Source organism: Phodopus roborovskii, unplaced genomic scaffold (genome assembly GCF_943737965.1).
Source record: "Phodopus roborovskii unplaced genomic scaffold, PHOROB, whole genome shotgun sequence".
Lineage (NCBI taxonomy): Eukaryota > Metazoa > Chordata > Mammalia > Rodentia > Cricetidae > Phodopus > Phodopus roborovskii.
Genome location: NW_026126461.1, coordinates 8,229,528 through 8,254,904, shown reverse-complemented (window position 1 = coordinate 8,254,904; position 25,377 = coordinate 8,229,528). Strand labels below are relative to the sequence as shown.

General features: G+C 35.4%; 1 protein-coding gene across 1 annotated transcript in view; it reads left to right on the top strand.

The window, feature by feature from the left end:
- Positions 1 to 25,377, top strand: part of St8sia4 (ST8 alpha-N-acetyl-neuraminide alpha-2,8-sialyltransferase 4) — an 86,821-nt gene that overhangs the window by 33,747 nt on the left and 27,697 nt on the right. The window contains exon 4 of the mRNA XM_051190854.1: positions 8,687 to 8,980. Within this exon, the coding sequence (XP_051046811.1) occupies positions 8,687 to 8,980 (294 nt within the window). The remainder of the gene's footprint in view (positions 1 to 8,686; positions 8,981 to 25,377) is intronic.

The following is a 25,377-nucleotide window of genomic DNA, read 5'->3' as shown; positions in this document are numbered from 1 at the left end:
TTTTTTTTTTTTTTTTTTTTTTAACCTTATCATCACATCTAGACCATGCTTGGCAATACTTGAGGCCGACTTTTATTAAGAATGATTTTTGGTTTAGGGTTTTGTTTTGTTTTGATTTCTTTTGTTTTGAGGGAGAGCCTTCACTAATCCTCAGTATCTGTCCAGTTTCTCCAACTTGCTTTGAATGACCTTGAACACACCTACAGAAACAACTGGTCACTTGAAGTAGGTGCATTGGTGTGCCAGACTGTGTTTCTTATTTTAAGATAGATAATTCCTGCTTCAAGGTTCTTTTTCAAGCATGTTGAACTAAGTTTACACAAATTCTGAGACCATTAAAAGCTACTTTTCAAATTAAAGAGACAATTCATCAGCTCTCTGTGCTACCCTTGGTTCCAAATGCATGGCACAAAAATACACCGTGGGGACAAAGTGAGTGTCGGGCTGGAGAGATGGCAGTGTGCTGAACAGCATTTGCCTCTCTTCCGGGAACTCTGAGTTCATATCCTAACACCCGCATCAGGTTGCACATTGCTATCTGTAGCTGCACCCCCAGGAGCTCTGGGCCCCCTGGCCTCTGCCAGACCCCTGCACTCATCTGCCTGTAACCACATGTAGACATATACACCTACGTGTTATTAAAATTAATAAGAATAATCTTAAAAATGTGAAGCAATTATGCATACAATGAGAAGTGTCGATATAGGGTTTACAAAATGAAATTCTAGGGACTCCAACAAGGTGATAGCATTGTTTTCTTTGGTTATTCTCAACACAGGTCTAAAGATATGTATTTTTATTAAATGAGGAGTCTAGGAAAAAACTGTGTTTTATAAGAGGTATGTTATCATACCAGTAGAACTTATGTTTTGAAGATATGGCTTGGAACATAGGTAGTGCCTCTGAAAATTCAAGAGGAGTGTTTGTGGATTGTTCAATGAACACATTCACATATGAAATACATTTGATGATAGCTATCCATCATTTCTTTTGTTTTATAATTCATTAAGTATATTTCTTCCACATAACTTGTTGTATTTATAGCTATAAATGAATACTTTAGAGTAAGCCAGTAAATTAATGCTATCAGTCTTCTCTAAAACACCATAAAGAACAAAACATATATTAACACTTATTAAAAACAGGATATTTTCAAGTTAACAGGTAATGTACACATTGACATGCATAGAGTGGTATAAACTGCATAGCACATGGATCAGGCTTCTGCCATTAGACTATAATGTAAGGAGTACGGTTTTTCCTCCCGCCGCCTAGTCTTGTCCCGCCGCCGCGCCAGCCCCAAATAACACACTGAGACTCTGTATTTGATATAATTCTGTTGGCCAGTTATTGGCTAGCTCTGTCTTAAGTATTAACCCATTTCTATGATCTATGTATTTCTCTTACCAGGGAGCCGGCTGGCATTCTGCTTTCTCCAGACTCTCCATCTTGACCCCTCCTTACTACTTCCTATTTCCTCCTTGTCTCCTAGTCCCTCCTATCTTCCTTTCCTATTGGCCAACAGTGCTTTATTCATTAATCAGTATGAGAAACATATACAGAATGACATCCCCCATCACTATAAGATATAGAAAGTACATATAAAAGAAAACTTTGGGAACTATGTGGTCTGCAATGAAAACCACCATTAGTCTTGTCTGCAGTACCTGACAATTTTGAGGTATGAGAAGAGCATGGCAAAATGTGCATTTTACTAATAGAATTACTGCTAGCTAGAGTGATGACTTTGAATATTTTTTAAAATTATGAATAATAAATAATGTATTTTACATCATTATCTGCCCCTGCTGTAACTCTTACTACCACAACTCATGTATTTGGACACAGGAATGGTAATTAAAATGATTACACCAAATTTTCACAAAGCATATGAAGGGAATACTCTCATTTCTATCCTAATCTACTGTATTCTTTCATTTTCCAAACGTGTTCATTCATGACCCCAAATTAACTCATGATCCACCACTGGATCTAGCCAATTTAATGAAATTAATAGAAAACTAATTGAAGTAATAGTTCAAAGATATGTGGTAGTACCTTACCCAAAAATATCAATAGGGCTAAAGATGACAATATATTCAGGGAAAAATTTTTGCAAAGGATTTTCAGAATTTTATAAACAATAAGATAGGGAGAGTAAAAACAGTATCACCCTACAAGGGGAGGGGGGTGGGAGGGGAGGGTGATCAGGGGCATGGGAGGAAGGGAGGGGGAGGGAGGGAGAGGGAACTGGGATCAATATGTAGAATAAATTAAAAAAAGAAAACAATATGGGAAGGGATAAAGGCCTTTAAGCCATGTTAACATGTGACTATTGACAATGCCTACACCACATGTTGTTGAAAAAAAAAATGATGTAAGTGATGAAGTCAAAATATCCATGCTTGTAAACTAATGACCTCAGAGTGTCCTGGAGGCTTAGATAGTATGGGAATGTCTGATTCTTCTAATAATTATAGTGACTTTCTAGGACCCAGTGGTTAAAAAAAGTCACATATATCATGTTAGAACACATCCCACTTTCTGCTCCCCAGGGAGGGTGAGGCCTTCTATGGGGAGTCTTCAAAGTCTGCCTTATCATTTGGAGGAGGGCCTAGGCCCTCCCCCATGTGTTTAGGCTGAGGGAGTATCCCTCTATATGGAATGGGCTCCCAAAGTCCATTCATATACTAGGGATAAATACTGATCCACTACCAGAGGCCCCCCACAGTCCTCCTAACTAACACCACATTCAAGGAATCTGGGTTGTTCCTATGCTGGTTTCCCAGCTAACAGAATGGAGTCCATGAGCTCCTCCTTGTTCATGTCAGCAGTTTCTATGGGTTTCTTCAGCCTGGTCTTGACATCTTTGCTCATCACTCCACCCTGACTACAACTGGATTTCAAGAGTTCAGCTCAGTGTTTAGCTGTGGGTGTCTGCTTCCGCTTCCATCAGCTACTAGATGAAGGCTTTAGGATGGCATATAAGGTAGTCATCAATCTCATTATCAGCAGAGGGCATTTAAGGTAGCCATTCCACTATTGCTTAGATTGTCTTTGTAGATCTCTGGACAACCTATAATGGCTCCCTCTATTATGGTATGTCTTTTCTTGCTCTCCTCTATTCTTTCCTGGACTCAATCTTCTATTGTACTTGCAACACACACACACACACACACACACACACACACACACACACAAATGTATATACACAGAGGGAAACAAATGTTTATCAAATTGCAGGTCAAGAGAATGTTCAATTTTAAAGTTTTTTAAATAAGCAACTTAAATGTCAAAGCAATGTGGTTGTGATGAGTTTTATTTTCTACTCACTAAAAGCCAGAGAACTCTGAGGTACACTTCCTATAAGCTCTCTAATGACCTTAAAGGACATAATTTATTAACACTGACTTGCAAAAGGAAAAATTATGAATTTTCTAGCATAAGTGATTAGAGTAGCAACTGAAATATTTCATGAATGTTCTCCTCCATTTAGTACAGAACATATTTTTTAATGGCATAAATTTCATGATTAGCCAGACACCCTTCTATCAAAGTATAGTGACTTCCCAAAGGCTGATATCAGGGGAGAAGTTCAATTCCCAGATAATCATGGACAGAATACAAGCAACACTTCCTGAGAATTCCTGCCTAGTTCCCAGCCCCAAATTTGAAATGCATCAATCATGACTTAAAAAGATCCAAACTGTTATAAGTTTGTTCTTTGTCAGACAAAAAGAATTAAAGTTCTATACCACACATGAATCCCACACATTCTTTTTAAAGTAAATATATACTTTATATGTGTGCAAAATGAATGTACAGACTAGGACATTATAAGTATTGTAAGTAGAGGGCTGAAAGAAAAATGGAGGACAGGCATGCATTCATGCCATTTTAAAGTCATCTCAGTGTGGAGGAGCAGGGTGACCTTTAATTGTTCAGGAGCACAGCATTTGAGAATGAGCCAAAAGTCTGCATTCAGTGTTCTAGACTATACTAATTATGACTTTTTCAGGGAAAATGAATGAACCTCTAGAATTTTCCTGTACCCCTTACACACACACACACACACACACACACACATACACACACACACACGATGATCATTTTCATGAAAAAAGAATGAATTTAGCAGATAAGCTTGATTTTTAAGGCTATATGTAATTTCAGAGAACATGATGTTTACAATGAATCAAGTAAAAACCCCTGTGTTCATGTTTGTGAAAAGTCAAGTTAGTCATGTGATAGATTTTGGAGATCCATGACAAATGGTGGAATTAAAAGGTAATTTTTAACATATTTGTCAGTTCAATAGCATAATGGTAGATTTCTACAGCGATAATGAGGGACATAAAATTGAAGATTAAATCTGAAACATATATTTTTAAAGCCATGTATTTAATTAATTCTTTCATATCTTAAACATGTTTAAGCATAGATTCAGTACTTGGACAGCTCCATTGCTCTGGATCTAAGATGAATGCCCCAGGACTTCTCAAATCCCCTGTGTGCCTCAGGCTACTCAGCAGTGTAGTATATTAACGACTCTGCTACTTTATCACTTTATTGCATGGATGACAAAATTAAATGTTTACAGTTTTGTTGATGTGTGTGTTTGTGCTTATTTTATGAATGTATACAACGATCTTTTAGTATCCATGGATACTGAATATTTCCATCTATTTAGTCAAATATATTTATATGAACATATGTTCATATAGGCACACTTATGTGTGTGTGTAAGAAAATCAGAAAATAAACTTAGATGCCATCCTCAAAAATACTATTACTTTTTTTTTATTTTTTAGACAGGGTTTCTCATTGGCCTTAGGCACACTGAGTTAGCTAGACTGAATGGCTTGTAAGTCCCAGAGATCCTATGTTTCTGCCTCCATGTCACACAGTGATGTATGTGTTCTATTACGCTTGGTAGTTTTTGGGAGTCTGGGAATGAAACTCAGAATCTCATACTCCCAAAGCAAGTGATTGAACTAGCTTCCCTTTTTAGCAAATTATTTACCTTATTATTAGTGTGTGTTGGATTTTGAACTGGTATGCATGAGTGACACAAAGAATAAAGTTAGATATGAACTAAGGAATACATAGTCTAATGCTAAAACTAATAGCAATAATGTGATAGCAATGTAGCAATGATACACACAAACACACACACACACAGATTGAGAGAGAAGGAGAGAGAGAGAGAGAGAGAGAGAGAGAGAGAGAGAGAGAGAGAGAGAGAGAGAGAGGTTGTTGTCATTGTCTCACATGAAAGCAAGATAGCTCCTGGTCAAAGCTTGATAATTTACCTAATCTAGGATTTGAGACTTCTGACCTTCTTGCCAATGAATGCTCAATAGTAACTAGTCCGTTTGTCATTTGTAAAGAATTCTGAGATAAAGTTGGGAATGTAAGTATTTCAATCTCACTGATGTGAAGTCTTGTGGATGGGAATTCTCACTGGTAGCAAATGTTAACCAAAGATAGGAATGTGAGATTAGAAATTACAAACTCACTAAAGTTATAGCAAACATTTAGGCAAGATGTAGCTGAGGTAGAACAGTGCTGAGTAAAAGGGCAGGGTATGGAGGAATGTGAGGCAGAGCGCCGTCCAAGAGTGTAAAAAGAGGGCCGGCTATAAGAAGGCTCTCAGAGTTTTTCCTATTGTAGGGGCAGCAGAGGTGACAGTGGCAGTGTTAGGGTATGGAAAATGGCTCAGAAGAGTGAAGAGGACTCTGTAGACAGTGTCTTCCTGTATAACTGCATATCTGAGAGGCGTTCAGAGACAGCTCATATCAGTAGGCATCATTATGGGGAGATTTATCTCTCTGTGTTAATTGAAAGGCTAGAACTCATCATTAAGCTTACTCAAGAGGCAAGGCACGTACTGACAATGAGGGCGCCTGGTACTGATTCTCTAAAAATGGCAGCACTGCAAATGAATGCTAAGTGACCAATTGAACCTATGTTGTTCTCTGTAACAGCTTGAAATCTGACTCGTTATCCGGGATAAACCCACTCCCATAGTAGAGGGCCTGTTGCCAATTGCAAAATGGAAACAAAGGTATCACGTTAATTCTGTACCTGGCAACAAAGGAAGGGTAACGTGACTAAAAGTTATCTAAAGAGATGTTCCTAGGCATGGCCTTAAACAATGAGTGGAAGCCTGGAAGACAGTGAGATTTCCAAAGACCTGCCAGTGCCCTGGTGGTAGGGAATCAAGGGTACCACTGGAGACTTAACAGATCTAAGGAGCTTTGGAAATGTTACCATCTTTTCAAGAAAGAACTCTCCATCTAAGTTACTCAGGGTTGGCTTGTAGTGATCTTCCACAAACAGAAAAGTGTTGAGTAAAAGCAGGGAAAAAAAAAAAAAAAAAGAGCCCTGAATTAGAAAACATCAGGGGAAGTCCATTTTACTAAAATATAGTTCAGGCATTGCTTACTTTCTTAGGAACACTCTTCTAACAGTTTTTGTTGATTTACATTTTCTTGAAGCTATTTGTCCTTATGACTATTGACAAGTGAAGAAAGATAGCCTGAACAGTCCCCGAGTTCATGCAATGAGACTCTCAGGCAATGAGGACTATGTATTGAACCAGGGAAGTAGTGTCCGACTCTGAGTCCAACCGTTTGTTGACATTTGAGAATTTTCTTCTACAACTATAAAAAGACACAGAGAGAACGGCAGTGTATATCCTTGACTCCAATACTGCTTACTACACAATCTTTGATTACTAAATAATCAGTTAGATTGTATTTGAGGAAAATAGCCATTGCTAGTCATTGTCCATGTGGCGTCTACGCCTCCTGTTTTGTTCCTGTTTGCGTCTCCATTGAGGGTTGAGAGTTGCACTAATCTACGGGGTCTAAGGTTAAGATTTTACAAGTTACTTAAATTTATGTCCATTTATCAGGCACATGACCACATAATTGTGTGCCAGAACTATGTTAAGTTCATGTTAATGTAGTGCTTTCAGGGAAATTATGGAATGGGATGGGAGCCTCTATGGGACAAGGAAATAAAAGCATGGAGTAATCTTTACTCTTTCTCCCTAGTAGATGATTTAACAGTACAAAATTTCTCTCTCTTTAGCAGATTGTTTCTGATTATTTTTATGTTCTTGATATTGGGAAGTATAGATGCTATCTACAATGAGAAAGCACTCGCTGAAATTTTGTTGGTTTCCTTCCTTCCTTTCTACCTTCCTTCCTTCTTTCCTTCCTGTCTCTCTTTCTTTTGCAGTAAGATATGTACAGTGCCATCTGTCCTGACAGCATCATGTCAGTTTTACTGTTAATGTGAGTTTTCGGATGTTGCTTGAGGTAGTATCTATAATAATAACCCTTAGAATACCCCTTTCCATACAGGATCCCAATTAATATTAATATCAGATTAAGATTTTTTTTAAAACATTGGTGTGATGCAGTTAGAATTTCTGATGCTTCTGTAGACACTTGCAGTTGAGAGGTGTGGGTAGAAGGATCTGGAGTCCCAGGCTAGCCTTTACAATATAGACATTTAAGGCTAAAACTGTCCATATGAGTTTGAGAACAAATTGGGCCTATGGAAATTCTGTTATGTAATCAGTTCAAACAAAATAATAATCAGATATCAGATCCTCAGTATGCCATGAAGTATTAGGTGAAATATACTTTCTATTCATTTGTATACCATCCTGGAGTTTCCTCCTTTCCTGAGAATAGCAGCCGTTCAGGGCTGTCCTCAGCTGACCGTCTTCATTAGAAAGGAAATTATTTGTAGTCCACCTGAATTTGTGACATGGACTAAGGAAAGCTAATATCTCTGCTTGCATAAAGATATGTATTAAAATATAACCTCTAATTAATATGCAACCAATGCGTTAATATTTTCCTTTCCCCTCTTTAATAGCTCATTCTGGAGAGTAAAGACTTTACCTAATAGTGTGAGGTAGAAAAGATTTATTATTAGAGGTAAAGTTGTAAGAGACCTATGAATTAAATATATGCTAATTACGAGAGATACAGGATTATATCTAAGACAACGTTTCTACAACTAGATGCATATGTTCTTTTATAATTTAAATTTAAGTTGTTTGAGAGTGTAATTAATGTGGCAAAAACACAGGAAGAGAAATATAAAGAATGAACTATAAGATCTATTTTCATTCTTCTGAGAGATAGACAAAAAAAAGGGGAAAGCTATACTTTATAAATAGGTAGGTATGTTTTCATGAAAGCATGAATTGAATACATTTGAAAGACATTTTTCTTTTGCATATCAGAAAGTCTAGTTTGAAGAAATCTAAATGATCTTAGATCTTTTGCAAACTGATTAAAACATGCATTTCAGCAAGCTCCTATTGTATGCATTGTGAAGGTGAAGACTATATATATATATATATATATATATATATACATACATACATACATATATAAATACATACATACATACATATCAGACTGGCTAAACTGGAGCCCTACTGGGAATAAAAATCTTTATTGAAAGCATTGTTTCTAACATTTTGCTGATTTATTGAGCATGTAATTTTTGCCAGGCATGTTATTTGGGGAGGTTTTTGTTTTTGTTTTGTTATGCTTATTGATAAAAACATGCTAGCTCCTCATTCTTTTCTTTTGCACCATTTTAAGAGTGAATTTTTCATATTTATTTTTCATTTTTTCCACTAATTTTTCCTCAGGTGTAATCTAGCCCCTGTGGTGGAGTTCGCTGCGGATGTGGGGACTAAATCAGATTTTATTACCATGAACCCATCAGTTGTGCAAAGAGCATTTGGAGGCTTTCGGAATGAGAGTGACAGAGAAAAATTTGTGCATAGACTTTCCATGCTGAATGACAGTGTCCTTTGGATCCCCGCTTTCATGGTCAAAGGAGGAGAGAAGCACGTGGAATGGGTTAATGCGTTGATCCTTAAGAATAAGCTGAAAGTGCGAACTGCCTATCCATCATTGAGGCTTATTCATGCTGTCAGAGGGTAAGTGGCTGGAAAGGACCACGCTGTCCTTGGCACAATGAAACACATAACTAAAGATTTTCTCTAGCCAGGAAAGAACATTGGGTAGACCGCCACAACAAACATATTTTCACTATTTTATAATGCTTTCCATATTTTCAGATATTAATTTATATGCATACTTAGTCTTTTCACTCACCCACTTTGGAAAAGAGAATTGTGGAATTTGACATCGATGCCTGCTCATGAACAAAATACTGATTTTAATTTCTTTCTGTGACTCAGGGTAATAAGAGTTTGCGATAACACTGATGGCGTTTCAATGACAGGTGGCAACAGAAATGCTAAAGGTCTTGTAGGCGATGTGATGGGCACACAAGTGCTAGATTGTTAAAGGAGCAATTAAGGTCTATCTACAGCTCAGAGGTCAACCAGTAAAACAGAAGGCTAGCTTCATGCTTCAGACCAATGTCACACTCGATACTTTTACATATAAGACACTTGTTTAAGAAAACAAGTTAGTAACTAAAATTACATAAGGAATAATCTATTATATAATTATATACTTTAATATGTAATCCATTATGTATATTACTTCTATAAAGAATAATCTATAAACTCCTTTCCTTATATTAGTTACTTATAATACATTTTTGAATGCTAGTGTACCTTTCATAATACATTATACTAAGTAGTATATTTAAGAATTACTTTTTACTTTTTTCTTTAATTTTGATCAAAAATATAAAAACTAATATTGTATTTGGAAAAATACATAATATTTAAAAGTTAATATAATCACACAAGAAATGTTTAGATAAAAGACAAACTGGTAATAGCATAGACATATATAATCTATGTGATCATATATATATATGTATATTTACATATATATTGACATTGCATACTTGGTATACTAGTATTTGCACATATAGTAACAAGTACACATGATTTGCTAATATTTCATACATTAGTTGTATTTTATGTAACAGATAGTAATTATCTGTATTACTCCATTAATATTGTTTTGTTATCTATTGGCACACAAAACAGTGCCAGGGTTTATTATGGCCTGTAAGCACAACACTGGGAAAGCTGAGCTTAAGGGATCTTCAGCTCCAGGAAAGATTGTGCTACAAAACAAGGTTGTACAGGATACAAAGTTAGATTTCACCTAAACAAATATATACACAAACTATGGTGTGAACATACAGTGAATTTCCACAGTCTCGCTACATTACCGACTTAGATGCAACCTGGAATATCTTGCAGTTCTCAAAAATTCATTTTGTCATTGTCAGATATGCAGCAAAAATTCCCTACTTTGTAATTATGTTGTGGCTACTTGATATGTTTTATGAACTTACTTTATCTTTTGTTGAAAACATATTCTTTTGCATTGGTTACTTCAAGTGACTACATTTTCCACTATTTGTCTCACTCAGCATAGTTATCTAACTCATCTACATTTGAATAGACAGCATCATCACTTCTTGCTTTATATTTTTTAAAATAAACTTATGTTGAAGAAGACAGTTTTGACCTGAAGTTTCCAGGAATTTGCCGAGCAATTGCTATAATCTCTTGTCATTCTTTCTTTAAAGGGCCTGTATTGCCAGGCATTGGTGGCTACAGAGAAACCCTGTCTCAAAAAAGGGGGGATGTGCTGTATTAGTACCTTACAAATGTCACAGGGACATAATTCTTTACTAAGGTCCAAGACAGTCATTAAGTTAGAAGGAACTGAACATGGACCATTTCTGCCCCCATCTCTCTGCAGGAGGTATCTGTGTGTAGCAGACTGTTATCTTGTCAGGGTCATTTTTCTATAAATAAAAAAATAAAACACACAGAACTTGGTGTGATAGACCTTGTGGCACTTATAAGTCTTGACAAAAACAACAAAAATTTCCTCATGCCTTATAGAATCAAACACTTCTTTTTTCAATTTTATTAATGACACAATATCGATTTCAAATTTCAGTTTTTGAGTTTGTCACTCAGATGTGGAAATCTGCCCATTTAAGCATGTGCAAAGATAGGTAAGGTATTTCTCTCCAGGAAAATTTCATGTGTGCATTTCTAGCCTTCAGAAGTGTGAATCCCAGCAGAGTGTCCAATCAAACATAGGCAAAATATCTCCTAGGTACCCTTGAGGATATTGAGTTTGTTGTAGTCATTGTTTTGGAGTATTGAATCAACTCAAGTCATGTAAAGAAAAGACAAGATGATAAGACTTTGGAAAAGGAAAATAGTCACCACAAGTAATTTCTGAAAATGGCTTATTTGTTTTAATTTTAGCTTGTTCTAAAACATTCCCATATGGTTTCTCTTTTGACCTATGTGCAATACAGCTAAAGTATTTCTCTATAAAACATGTGGCCTAGTTTAACCTTTTTGACTAACAATACAATGCATAGTAGTTGTTTTAAACTACAGGCAATTTTTTAGGAAAGAACATTTCTCTCCATTTCTCTAAGAATATTTATACCCGAGGCAGCATCATTTTGCCAATTAATTAATCTTTAGTCACAAATAATTTCCTTGCAGCTTCCATTATTTACACTACACTAGAAAATATGACAATGTAGATGGGTTGTATCTAAAAAAGACATTTGTAAGTGGGTAGGTTTAATATGATCACAATGTCAATGACACATTTTCAAAATTATTGACTTCTGGGACCAAAAGGTTTTTCAAATTTTATTTAGACAAAGAGGAATTTATTTATGACATTTATTTTAGAAAGCGAAACCTCCAACACACATCTTTGTCATGAGCATATCCTGGGTCACTTCATGGACATGCATATTCCCTCTGGTCTGTGTACAGTCTGTGATTTCTTTCTTGATCTCAGTTTAAAAGTCCCAGTTACAAACAAGTTGTTTCCTTCTTCCAAGAGTGGAGACTTCCGTTTCTCTATGTCCTTTTCACAAGTTGTATGTGTCTCTATTGTAAGTCTTTAAAATGTGTTCCTACTTTACATGAGAGCTAGGATCAATGTATTAATATCTCCTTATACATAATAGAAAACAGCAAGTTCTCTTAACATGTTCTGTTTGATGGTGGCACAAATGAGCAGAGAACAAGATGTTGTCTTGCAAGAGACAACATATATATATATATGTGTGTGTGTGTGTGTGTGTGTGTGTGTGTGTGTGTGTGTGTGTGCGCGCGCGCATAGCTGAGGGTCATCTGCAGAGCTATTAAGGATACAATGGAATTAATAAAAGTGAAGGAATGGTTTACTAATTAGGAATTATATTCTCTTTGGAGAATTATGATGGAGAGAAAACCTGTCCCTCAAAGTCTTAAATGCAAATAATGAGAGCAGAACTTTATAGCATCCTCTGTCGATAAAGTAATAAAGCTGATATGTATTAGTTGATTCACAGTATCTACTAAGTTACAAAGTTGATACTTAACTAAGTTATACCTTCTTATGGCAGTATAATGATAAAATTTAATAGCAAATTGTGATTAAAAAGTGACTGAGTGTATCAATTGGGAGTGGGCGCCACAATATCTCCTAGGAATGGGAAAAACTACACCATTGAAGTCTTAGAAATATATACATGTAAACATGACCTGAGCAATTATGATAACAGTAAACAAGCTAGCATGGAAGACACAATGCACATAAGTCCTAACTCCTAGACAAATAACTACAGCCATCTAAGGTAGGTTGAAAGAGGGAGAAATAGCCCTCCTCAGCAAATAGCACAATCGGTTTTCCAACAACAAATGGTCATCCTGGAAAAAATACACACAGGTAAAACTTCACAGATGGAGAGGTTGTACTTGTGTGTTGAGGAACATTCACATGCAGGTACATGTACACAAACACACACACACAGAGCAACAATCGTAGAAAAAGAGGCCATAAATTATAAGATAACAAGAGACATAGATAGGAGAGTTTGAAGTGAGTAAAGAAAGGGGTAAACTATGTCATTATATTGTAATTTCAAAACCATATATATATATATATACATATATATATATATATGAGAAAAGCAATTGAGCAATATAATTTAATAATTTACTTTTCTTTTGCACATTATCTGCTAATATCCATTAAACATTTTATTTTTAAGCAATTTATTTAATCCATTCATTTTAATTTAATAATTTAGAATGTATTGTATGATTGTGATACTTTTTGGAATTATTGCAAACATTTTAGTCTTGGGGGAGAAAAACTGATTTTATTACATTTTTTTTTCAGATTACATGTCTGAAATTTAGTAATCACAGCAGAAGTTCATACTATATATGTAACTATATATTTTAAGTGCTACAGGAAACAGATGCCCTTTCTTCATAAAGTATATTCATTACAATGGATTTTATCCTGCTTTCTACTTGTTTGACTTTTTTGCTCTTTTGTCTTTTTTAAATGAATAAATTATTAAATACCTAGTGATATGTTTTCCCATCCCCCAACTCCTCCTAGATCTTTTTCATGTAACTCAAAGATCTTCCTTTCTCTCTCTTTCTTTAGAAAGCAAACAAATCTACCTTTCTTCTTTAAGATTGACTCCAGCTATCGGTACCAAGTTCACAGCTAACACCAGAAATGCCGTTGTTTCTGTCAAGTCTTAGGAAGAAAGAGGAACAATAAACATGCAGTTTGAATTAATCTGCACTAATCTAGTCTAATTTATATACCAGAAAATGGCTGTCTAGTCTATTTGGATCATTCACAATGCACATTAAATTATCAGTTATGGACTTCAAGCAAACAGCAAATGTGTCTAATGAGCTTACACAGTGAGTATAAGTACACACTGCCTAAGTGTATTCAAAAAAGATTATTGAATCAAACATCCAATAAATCTTTTAAAAGTGTCAGTGTAGCTGGTGGTTCAGTGACAGAGTCCTTGTCTCCCATGTGCAAGACCCTGGTTTGTCTTCCATTGTGAAGAAGGCCTGTAGTGAGATAGTCCTTCTGTGGCACTGACCACACCCATTGGGGGGTGGAGCCATGGGCGGAAGTGACCTGTGGATGGAAGTTGGAGGGAGAGCCGGGAAAAGCTCTCTTGCTGGGGTGAGTCAGACAGGAGAGGATCGGGTTGAATTTCCTGGTGTTCATCTGTCTAGGTTGTGAGTTACTTCTCCCTGAATAAACATCTATTCGGCCTATTTGTTTATCCTGATCCTTATTTAACCATGATAACAGCCTTGTCATTTGCCTTGTTTCTGAAGTAGTTTAGCTGCAGCTGAATATGATACTAGTAGTTTCAGAGGCTTTCCTGGGAGGATGACCATATGCAATCGGCTCACTGGTGCTGCTAAGTGGTCCATACCATGGTCAGATCCTCAAGCCGAATGTCAAAATTATAGAGATAGTTATTGGTAATGCAAGATCTATAAAATCAGTAACGATAATAATGAAAACATGTGAGGTGAGGTGTCTTGACCATGAGATTAGCCATGTAGAAAATTCATTCTGATAGATTCCGTTTGTTTCTCAGACCATTGAGAGAGTACAGCGTGGGTGGTCCATGTATGTGAGAGATGTCCAGAGAAGTCTGCTTTCTTGCTACTCCTACTGTCTAATCCTACCAACCTCCCTATCTACCCAAATCCACATCCGTATGGTTTTCTCATTAGAAAACAAACGGGGAGGGGGGGGCGGACTGAGGCTGGCATGTAAAATGAATAGAAAAATAAACAACAAAAACAAAAAACCAGGCATCTTAAAACACAGAAAAGAAAAATAGTAAAATTTTTTGTCTTCTGTCATTACCTTGTGAATATTTGTAAGTTAAAAAAAAATGTACAACATGGGAGAATTTATTTTTGCCTGAAATGATATTCTAACCCTAAAAATATTTTACTTACACATAACTTGGAAGGTACTTAGTCTCAATTATAAAAGTAGTACCTAACCTTCAAGTAGATGAGAGATATAAGAAAGCAAGTTCTGTATATAGAGGACAGAAATCAAATAGCTTATAAGTCATCCTTGGTGGAGGGCTACTAAGTGGTTGGAGTAAAAAGAAAACAATCACAAAGGCTTTGAGTATGTATCCATGTGGCTTGGGGTGTAAGAAGTTGAAAGTATATGGCAGTGTCAGACCTTCAGACTCCCATTCCTCACAGTAACTCTGGCCCTGTCCACCTTCACACGACTGTGTCAAAGGCATCTCTGTGGGACTCAGAGCCAAAAGCATGGGGGTGATAAATCACGACTGTGTTCTGAGCAAATGAGCAAACGCTTGATGCATTTTGTTTCCATGGGAGGTTTCAATGCGGTCACAGCACTGATTAGTTATATTCCCTTGTAAAGAATTTTATTTTTGATGAGAGTATCAGTCAAATGCCAGCATCCTAAACTGTCAGGCACAAAGCCTGAATTCTGCCCTCCTTCTGCCTCTGTGTCCCAGAAGGACCATGTGGGTGAGTACAATGAACTATGTGATGATGTGAGGTCTAGGCTGACAGTACCTCTCTGGCGAGTCAGGTCCTAGGAAGCATAGACTGCTTTTATTTCATACAATATAGACTTTCATAGTCAAGGTCAGATTGTTTTCATAGTGAAAACAGACTGCATTTCTTGAAGCACACGCCTGTGGAGATATAAGGCTCTTTGTCATCGCTGTAGACATAACATCAGCAAAATGACCTATTCCCTCTTTGGCAGAACATAAAGGTGTAAAGCAATAGTGTCATGAAATAATTAATAATTTGTTGGAGCAGAGTCACGCTCGTCAACTATGTGGACAGTGATTCCTTGGTCGTTATAACAATTTTGTTTGTTTCTGATTGTATTTTAATCATGTTTAAATTCCTTCAAACCACCTTATATAACCTCTGCACTCCTTCAAAGTCTCAGCCTCTTTCCTCATTAGTATTATTGCATACATATTCATTTGCAAATACATAGCTATTCATAAATAAACCAACTGAGCCCATAGAAGGTTACCTGTTTACAGGGCCAAACATTTGTCACTAGACAATCATTTGGTGTGCATTTTCTCATCCTAATCCCAACTTTACTTAGTTTTCTGTTGTTCTTTGTATAGGATTGAGGCCTCCTGGGACTTTCACATTCACTTTGCCATGGTCATTGGTATCTCCTTGCTTATTTCGCATTGAGGCAGTCAGTTTCAATGACACTTGACAGAACTATTTAAACATTAATACCAAGCACTGAGTTTAGACTCAAATAATCCTATTAGAGATCAAAATATACTTGAACAAACTGCAAATGTGAATAATGTTTGGGAACTTGTTATAATTCAGAACTACAGGGTTGATATGACACTTTTAATATTTTCAATTTTTGGTGTGGGAAATACAGTATTTTTATTTTTTCAAGTTTATTTTACCAAAAGTTCGATGATTTATTGCATGAAATTCCTATTCAATACCTTATTCCATTGACAATCTTATGACTCTCAATACAATTTTGCAAGCCTACTGAAACATCATGGCCACATAGAAAATATTTTCATACACCCCACTGATTTTGCATGAAAATATGTTTCTCAGTATTTCTTGAAACCATTTTACAGAAATCATAAATGTGTAAGAGAAATCTTAATCTTTAATTTCTATTTGTTAACTGTAATTATTCTTTTATAAACTTTTGAGTTAACTGATATATGCTGAAGCCAGCCAGGCCATCATGAATAGCCTTTAAGAAAAGTCCCTCCAGCAAGACCAACTCTTGTATCATTTTTTAATTTACTGAGGTGACTAATCTTATTTCATTTTTTCCCATGGAAAATATTACTATGCAGCAATGGTTGCTAAGATATTTATTTTATAAGAACTAATTGACACAGACTGTGTTCCTAAAAATACTTTATAATGTACAAACTGATAAAAAGATAAAATATATTTTCTTAAAGAAGATTTACTGTAGTAGAATAATATGTAAAATTTCATGAGACCCAAACATTGATATACTATAAAAATACAGACCCCTGCTAGTGAGCATGGTCATTCGTCCTCCCAGAAAGATGTAGTTGACTTCTTTGGCAAGGAGCTTTGACTAGTCTGAAGTTACAAGGAGGGAAACAAATTTCTGTGCTTTCAGGAGTGACAGAGTTCCCAGACTAATGGAGCAGATGCAGGAAAGGCAGTTTGGAGAGCTAGCCTAAAGATTTGTTGAGGACTTGAGTTATATCCTTTAGTTGTGTGAGCTGTCGCTAGACAGAGAGTCACAGAGGAGTGTCAGGATTAAAGGGCAGATAGCAGTACAAACCAAAATTTGCAGGAATTCCAGCCCCAGTGCTGTGTCATAACTGTGTGCTGAATACTAGACATATTACTAAAGTTCCCAATTTATTCAAATGCCAAAACCCAAGCTGTTTCATTCTACGTGCTAAAGTGTACACTGCAGACTAATAATACAATAAGAACAATTACACAGCTACTGAAATGAGGAACACCTTTAGAAATAATTCTAGCTGGAAAAGTATGGTCAAGTTAGATGTATGAATCACTCTGCTCTCTCTACTGTGGCACATGGGTAGGCTTTGGTATTTCACCATCCTGGTCTACTCATTTAACTTTGTGTACATAGGAAGTATGTCATTGTATTTCTCACTGTTATGGAGTGTGATAATGAGGAGACACACTGTCATTGCCAACAGAAGGGTGTTTTCTGAATAGAACATGCAGATGCCATTGTAAATGGGAAAAACTAGACAAACTATTGTATTCTCTGGGTTTTATATAATGAGAACACTTATGAAGATTAGGGCTTTACACCCTGAAGTAACACAGAGTTCATAATGTTCTCAGAGTTTCCAATATAACTGAATAGGAAATACTCTTACTAGAGAAAAATTTGTTACAAGTTGATGCTACCAAGACTGGACAGTTTGTGATGATGGTATCCAACATCCTCTCCAGAAGTTTGCATTGGGACATCATTTACACCCCCACCCACCCATATGGATGTGACTCACGATGGCATGAATTGCTAGTAGGGAATTTTGTGACCATGTGAATGATCTCAACTTTTTCAGATGAGACTTCATATGGTGGCTGTTGATATTAAAGAACATTTCCATAGCTTGTTATTTATTATAACCATAAACTGCTTATGTAACCTTTCGATTTCCCCATCATTTACCCTAAGAAAACTCCAGGACTGATCACATGTATGTGGGTGTAGGTGGGTATATAGTCAGAAAATCATACTCTACTTCAGACTTCATATATAAGAGCCCTGTAGTAAATAATGTTCCCCAGAAAACAAGTATAAAATGTCTTAACATATTAAATCATGTAGGAGAAAAAGTATAACTGCCTGAAATATCTGAGCATACTCAAAGACAATATTAATTTTAGGCATTAAATGAGTTGTTAATCATTGCTAAAAATGAATATAAAATGATAGTCATATAAAAGTTCAGGATAGGAATGGGTAATTTAAAATTATAGATGTGTTGAAAATATTAGATATATAGTTTTTATAAGGACATCAATATCATTTGCATAGCTAATAAATACATATTGAATTTTTAAAATAAATTTTGAGATAATCTAATGAAGTGTCTTATTTCAAATACCAGGTTTTGAGGCTGACTCACCATTAACAAATTCTTATTCAGTAGCATACCCAGAGTTTGTGATTTAAGGATTAGATTATATGAGATCTTGATCTGTTTCAGGCTTGTGTTTGTTTTTTGAACAAAGATAAAAAGAAATATTTTTTTTACAGACAAGAAGAAATAACTAAATGAACTGTCTTCCTTCATAAGGATTTATAACCCAAACTCTAAGCCCAAGTTTTCAAATAATTCTAAAATAGAATTTGAATGGTTATTTTTTCCAACTGTAAAAGAAATAGCACAATTTGGATCACTGCATCCCAAAGCATTTCATTAAATCCGGCTTCATTTCTCTGCTCACACTTTCCGCTGACGTCTGCAGAGCAAAATCAAGCTCTCTTTCAGAGAACTGACAGATAGTGTACTGTGCTATTTACAAAGCTCAACCCATCCACATTAGAAATATTTTTCTGTAAATGAAATTTAAAATAATGTAAGAAAGCTTACAGTGTATATTTGCCCAGAGAAAAAGTAAATTTTATATAATAACTAAACGTTTCTTACACTGTTTAAGTCAGTTCAAGACTTATTAGAATATATAAAAATTTTCTGTTTTAGGGGTTTGCCTTAATGTGATTTAGATGATTTTCTTGTTGAATATCTTTTCCAGAAAGTTTAATATTTATGACACAGTGTAAGAAAAATATCACTTTTTTTTATTTGATGAAATGGCACAGAGGCAATTTTGTTTTCACTTGTAAATATGTAGAGTTCTGTCCAAAGCAAGTATTCATGATGGTAGAGTTGAAATTTTTGCAGAATGTATTGTAAATACCTACAATTTGTTTCTCTAAGTTGATGACTTTGAGCTGAGTTTCTGAAACATCAAAATTAATTCTTATTTCAATTTGTAAACTAAGTACATTTTTGTGGGAAAATATTTGTAGTAATGTGGCTTTTAGTTTAGTGCTTAATTTGAGTGCTTGGTTTCACCTGTCATCCATCTATATAAGAAAGAGGTATTTGGACTTGAATGATCAAATTATGGTGTAGGTATTATTCCTGATCAAGTCTTTAAAAATATATCATTACTCAATGTCTACTGATTATATATCTAGCTGATACCAGTTTAAGACATAATCTCCCTGACTGATTCCATAGACACCTTCTACTGACATTTCTGTTCCTTATGGAACATAAGTAACATATTCATCATTAACAATTTAATTCTAATCTATAGACATACTTAACAACACAGATATTTTTAAAATGAATTTATTGACAACATTAAAGAACCCTGGAGTTTCAAATAGAAATGATGCCTGTCAGTAGTGGCACATGCCTTTAATCCCAGCACTTAGGAAGCAGAGGCAGGTGGATCTATGTGAGTTCGAGGCCAGCCTGGTCTAAAAAGTTCAGGACAGCCTACAAAGTTACAGAGATACCCTGCCTTGAAAAACACATTAACAACAACAGAAATAGAAATTTTATCTTATAATTCTCTAATAAAGTCAGAATATCTTCATGACACTAGTGAGACAGAGTTAAATGACAAATATCTACAGGTTTTAGGTGTTGATATACACAACTTTCTGGCCCATTGTGACACAGCTATGTTCCTCATCTAGGTCTCTGTTTTTTCCCAGTTCTTTAACCATGCATTCATTATTCTGTTTTTAGAGGTAGAATGGGTTATAAATATATATAATAATTGATTTACATACTCTTAGGAAAGAAGACATTGCATATGATTAGGTCTTAAAAAATGGAATCAAGTTGTCTTTAGGATAGTGAGTTTTTTTCAAAAAATGATTAAATTCTTAATAATTTTTCTTACTTTACATATCCATCCCAGTTCCCTCTCCCTTCCACCCTCTCATGTCCCCTAATGCCCCTCCCATCCCATTCCCACCCACTCCACGGGGGGGGGGTGAGGTCTTCCAGGAGGGACCAGGGCTTAGGCCCTCCCTCCTGCATCTAGGTTAAGGGAGTATCCCTCCATGGGGAATATGCTCCCAAATTCCTTTTGTGCACCAGGGATACATCCTGGTTCCACCATCAGAGGTCCTGTATACTGACCAGGCCTTCTAACTGAGACCCATGTTCAGTGGGTCTGGGTCAGTCCTATGCTGGTTTCTTAGCTATCAGTCTGGGGTCTATGAGCTTCCCCCTGTTCAGGTCAGCAGTTTCTATGGAGTTCTCCAGCCTGGTCTTGACCCCTTTGCTCATCACTACTCCTTGTCTGCAACTGGATTCCAGGAGTTTGGCTCAGTGTTTAGCCATGGGTGTCTGCTTCTTTCTCCATCAATGACTAGACGAGGGCTCTAGGATGGCATATAAGTTAGTTATGATTCTTAAGAATACAAATCTTTGTCTATAGTCTATAGTACATCTGTTTTGACACAAATATAGGACACATTATGTTAAATGGGTTACAGAAAGTTAAGCAATGTCAATTCATCAATGGAATTTTCTTTCACGCAATGTGTGACAGTGACTGTTTAACAATGAGCTCTCTGTGTAAAAGAGAAATATCTGAAATTATAACAATAGCTCATCTTCATACATCATGTGCTTCCAGCATGTCTTATTTCACATGAAATACAAAATACTAAACAGTTTGCAAATTTCCAGAAAATTTACCTGTTGCTTTGTGAATGAAAGAGGGTAAGCAGCAGGACTGGAATGGATATCCATGTCAAAGAGAGCCTTGAGCACTGTTGGAGAAGTCAAATTGGAGCAGCTAATGTATCTTGTTATTAAATGAAATGTTTGCAATGGTGGGCACTCTAGTGAAAAATATCTATTTCATTAGTAGAATATTTTCTTTTTATTATGTCTGTCATCACAGTTTAGACTGGCTAGCATGAAAGCACTGGCCAACTAATGTCTGGGAATGAAAACTCAGCCACTTTTACTTAATGCTGCCTGTCTTTCAGTTTATTATGATAATCAAATATAAGCACGCATAATGGAATTTTTATATAATAATCCTTAAGAGGAGTCTGTAAGTGTTATCGACTAAAGAAGAGGTACTTAAATTACTCCCTCTGCTACTGAGTTTGTCCTAGGTACAAGCTTTCCAGTCTTGCAGTGGTTTTCAGAAATTGTGTATAATTAAATCTTTTATAAGCTATGAAATCTTAGGATTCATAATCATCCTTAAATAGTGAGTTCAGATTATAAATTATTCTACTATAAATATTTGAGATGATTTTTGAATATTTTTGCTATTTTATTCTAAAAGCATGATTGTTGTTATGTCATTAACTTTCACAAGATGTAAATTTATTTACATAATTTGAAAATTTTTATTCCAGAGGACTTAACATGAAATCAAATGTAGTAGTAAATATGGCTCTAGATTACTTGAGATGATAGAATTATCATTTCCTTTCCTTGCACCTAAATTTATTGAAAGGAAAATAATTTGTGATAAAATTCAACACAAAGAAATATGCTTCAATTAACAATAATACATATCAATATGGCAAATGTCCATAGCATAATATATAATATAGTTTGCATATGTACATACATTTATTTCCTGCATGTATATGTATTAAAATTAGTATACATGTTAGTTCACATACATCTAATTATATTTCTAATTCAAGAACTTTTAGTGGTAATTTTAGAAGATTCTTTTCCAGAAGGAAGTGATATTTATGTCCAACACACACGCTAAACAGCTTTCAGAGAAAATAGTTAATAGTTTCACTGTGGTGTTTAATTATGGCTCTCATCTGCTCATGGACCCTTTAGGTTGTGTATTCAGTAGCATGTCTTCCTCATTCCACCACGAAATTATTCACAAAGAAAGTGAATTAGAACCTTAGTGCTTCCACTGATATTTAAAGTCAAACATAGCTCAGCATCATTCTTGTTTCCTTTAGTTGTCATCTCTATTTCCTCAACTGTTGAATTTAATATCTTAAGTGATTTAGTTAATACATGATATCACCAAATTCCACCCCTCTCTCAGTCCTCTGACTCCTGAAGTAGCCCCCCCAGCCTTTTTCAAATTCTTTCCAACTAATCTTAAAACCAAAAAGTGTGTGTGTGTGTGTGTGTGTGTGTGTGTGTGTGTGTGTGTGTGTGTGTGCTTGTCCGAACTATTACTTTCCAGGACTGTGCTAATAATATGCTGGCTGTTTTCAATATTAAACTTATCCTCACATTTGTGTAACTGGTCCATCACACCCCTCACATCTATAGTATGCCATTCTTTTATTAGAAGAATAATACCTTGTGTTGCTTAAATCTTAGATGTTACAGATAGATGATATTCATTATTTGTTTCCATTAATGCACTGTCTCTAGAATATTAGTCATATGAGAGTTGAAATATAAATCATTTGGTTTAGGAGAGGTAGTGAAAGGTAAGCTTTGTTGATGGATGTGGAAGGGATACTAACAGGTTGCTACTGATAATAATGTCCATGCAATACATACTTATTTTTCATATTATCTATGGAATTGTTTGCAAAATAAAAGGTGTGTGTGTGTGTGTGTGTGTGTGTGTGTGTGTGTGTGTGTGTGTAACTGGAGTAGCTGTTAAATGCTATTTTGTTGTTGTTGTTGTTGACAATTTCTCATCCACAAAATAAAGGTATTTCCCCATCCCAGCTGCCACGACCAGGATTTAGAAAGGGTTAGGACTTTGTTTCTAAATTCCAGTGTATGAAGACATAAGAGTGAGAGTTTACATGCTAGTATTCTAGATTTGTCTATGAAACAGAATTTGAAACTGATTTATGAGATCAAGAATACGGTTCAAACTAGCCTATTATTTTGTTGCATTTTTCTGGAAATTATTTTTATGAAAATTATGATAAGTTCCAAAGATTCTTGCTCATAGTCTTTCTCTCTTCCTCTCCAGGCTCCCTCCTCCTCTCCCTCCTTTGTCTTCCTTTGCAAAACAGTTCCCTACTTATTCTTCAAACCACCTTTGACAGATTTTGATCTTGTAAGTGGCTGGTAGAATCAGTTCTCAGAATCTTGCTTCCTTTCAGGTCCTCTCTCTCTCTCTCTCTCTCTCTCTCTCTCTCTCTCTCTCTCTGTGTGTGTGTGTGTGTGTGTGTGTGTGTGTGTGTGTGTGTGTGTCTGCACGTGTGTTAAAAACCAATGAGAAAATTCCCAAGGCTTTCTTTAGAACTCCTATGAGTAAGGTCAATAATGGGAAACGGTGAGAGAAGAGAGGGTGTTTCTACCTCTAAATGTGAGTCTCCACCGTTTTCCCCTTAGCGGTTAGCTCTGATGGATTCATTCTTTTCAGAGGAGAGGTGCACTCTATCAAATCTAAGGAAAAGTAAAAACTAGAGATGATGTCATCTTCTCAGATGCTTTTCTAATTATACATATTTCAGACCAATAAATTATTTTTATTTCTAATTACAAGTTGTTCCTCTTGAAGATTCAAAATAAAAACTGATTTGGCAATGTTAGTATATATCAGATTTGACATTTATCTTACAAATGTGAAGTTTAATAAAGTCCGGGTTTCACTTAGTAAGGAAAACTATTTACTTAACCTTTTTCTACATTTGATTTTTGAAAGTGCTTTATTGCTTTAGGTTTTTAGAAGTATACATATTGCTATCTTTATTTTATCAGTGTGGACACTGCCACAAATTGCTGCAGTTAGGACACATCATACTTTACATCTCAAGAATTATATACTTGATTTTGCAATAATATAATGGACCTAAAACAATGTAATTATATTAATAGTGCAGAGAGATCCAGCTCTACAGTTGTTCAGGTCACAGACTTTGCAATTTTCAGTTCACATGTTCTTAGCTCTATGACTCAAATCTTAGTTCCTTTTTATCATTCTTCAGATTTGTAATATCAGGTATTAAGAGTCCCTACATCTAAGGTCTTGCTGAGTTCAGCATCCAAGTTAGATATAAATTTACTAGGAAGAATTTTTAGAGAGAAATGACTGCTAAGGAAGGCTTAGCACAAATTAAAATGGCATTGAAAGTGATTCAGTAAATTCAATTTTTTTTTTTTATTTCTTGCAAAGTATCTTGAAATCACTGAAAAGGATTTTGATTGGAAGACTTAGTGAGTATACCTTTTGTACTTCCTTCATTTCAGAAAGAAGTGTGGATCTATGTTTGTTTTCCATTTTACTTCTGTATCTCTCTCAATTTGAGCTTGAATATGTACAACTGATGTCTATCTTTCCACTCTTCTGAATGTTAATAATAGATAAATTCGCCTAATATGTTTCCCAAAGAAATACATCCACTTTAAACTTGGCAGATTCAACGAATACATGATGTGTTGGTGAGCCCTGATAGTCTCTCCATAGGTTATTTCTGAAATACTTATTGTCAATCAGAGAATCAATTACAACTTGGTTCCTTCTTGAAATTCAACTTAAACCTTTTCTAGGTGTGATGGCCAATTTTTGATGAGATTTGCCATGACTTGAAGTGAATCAGTAAAAAACGAATCTCCACTCTTAGTAATAAAACTGTAATACAAAAAGTTGGTTGTTCAATGCTTATCTTTTATGGCATAGAATGTTTTCAAATTTCAAGAGACCACATTTATTTGACTATTAAAACAGCAATAGCTTTTCTGGTGTATGTTCTCCTTGTTGAACTTTATTTATATAACACAATTTATTTATATTTGAGAAAACTGGCAATTACTTTTCCAAAATATATATCTAACGATATTTGACTGTGATAATATCTCACAGCTCTGTGAGCAAGTGACTAACAATACAAGACAGTCCAAGGACAAATAATGTTTATACCATTAGTATAATTCTATCTACTAATAGATATGAACTTATTGGCCTGTTATTTTTAGTGACTGGGAACTTTGTATGCCTAGGCAAAGAAAACAAGTCATATGGCACCTGAGATAATTTTGCGACATAAT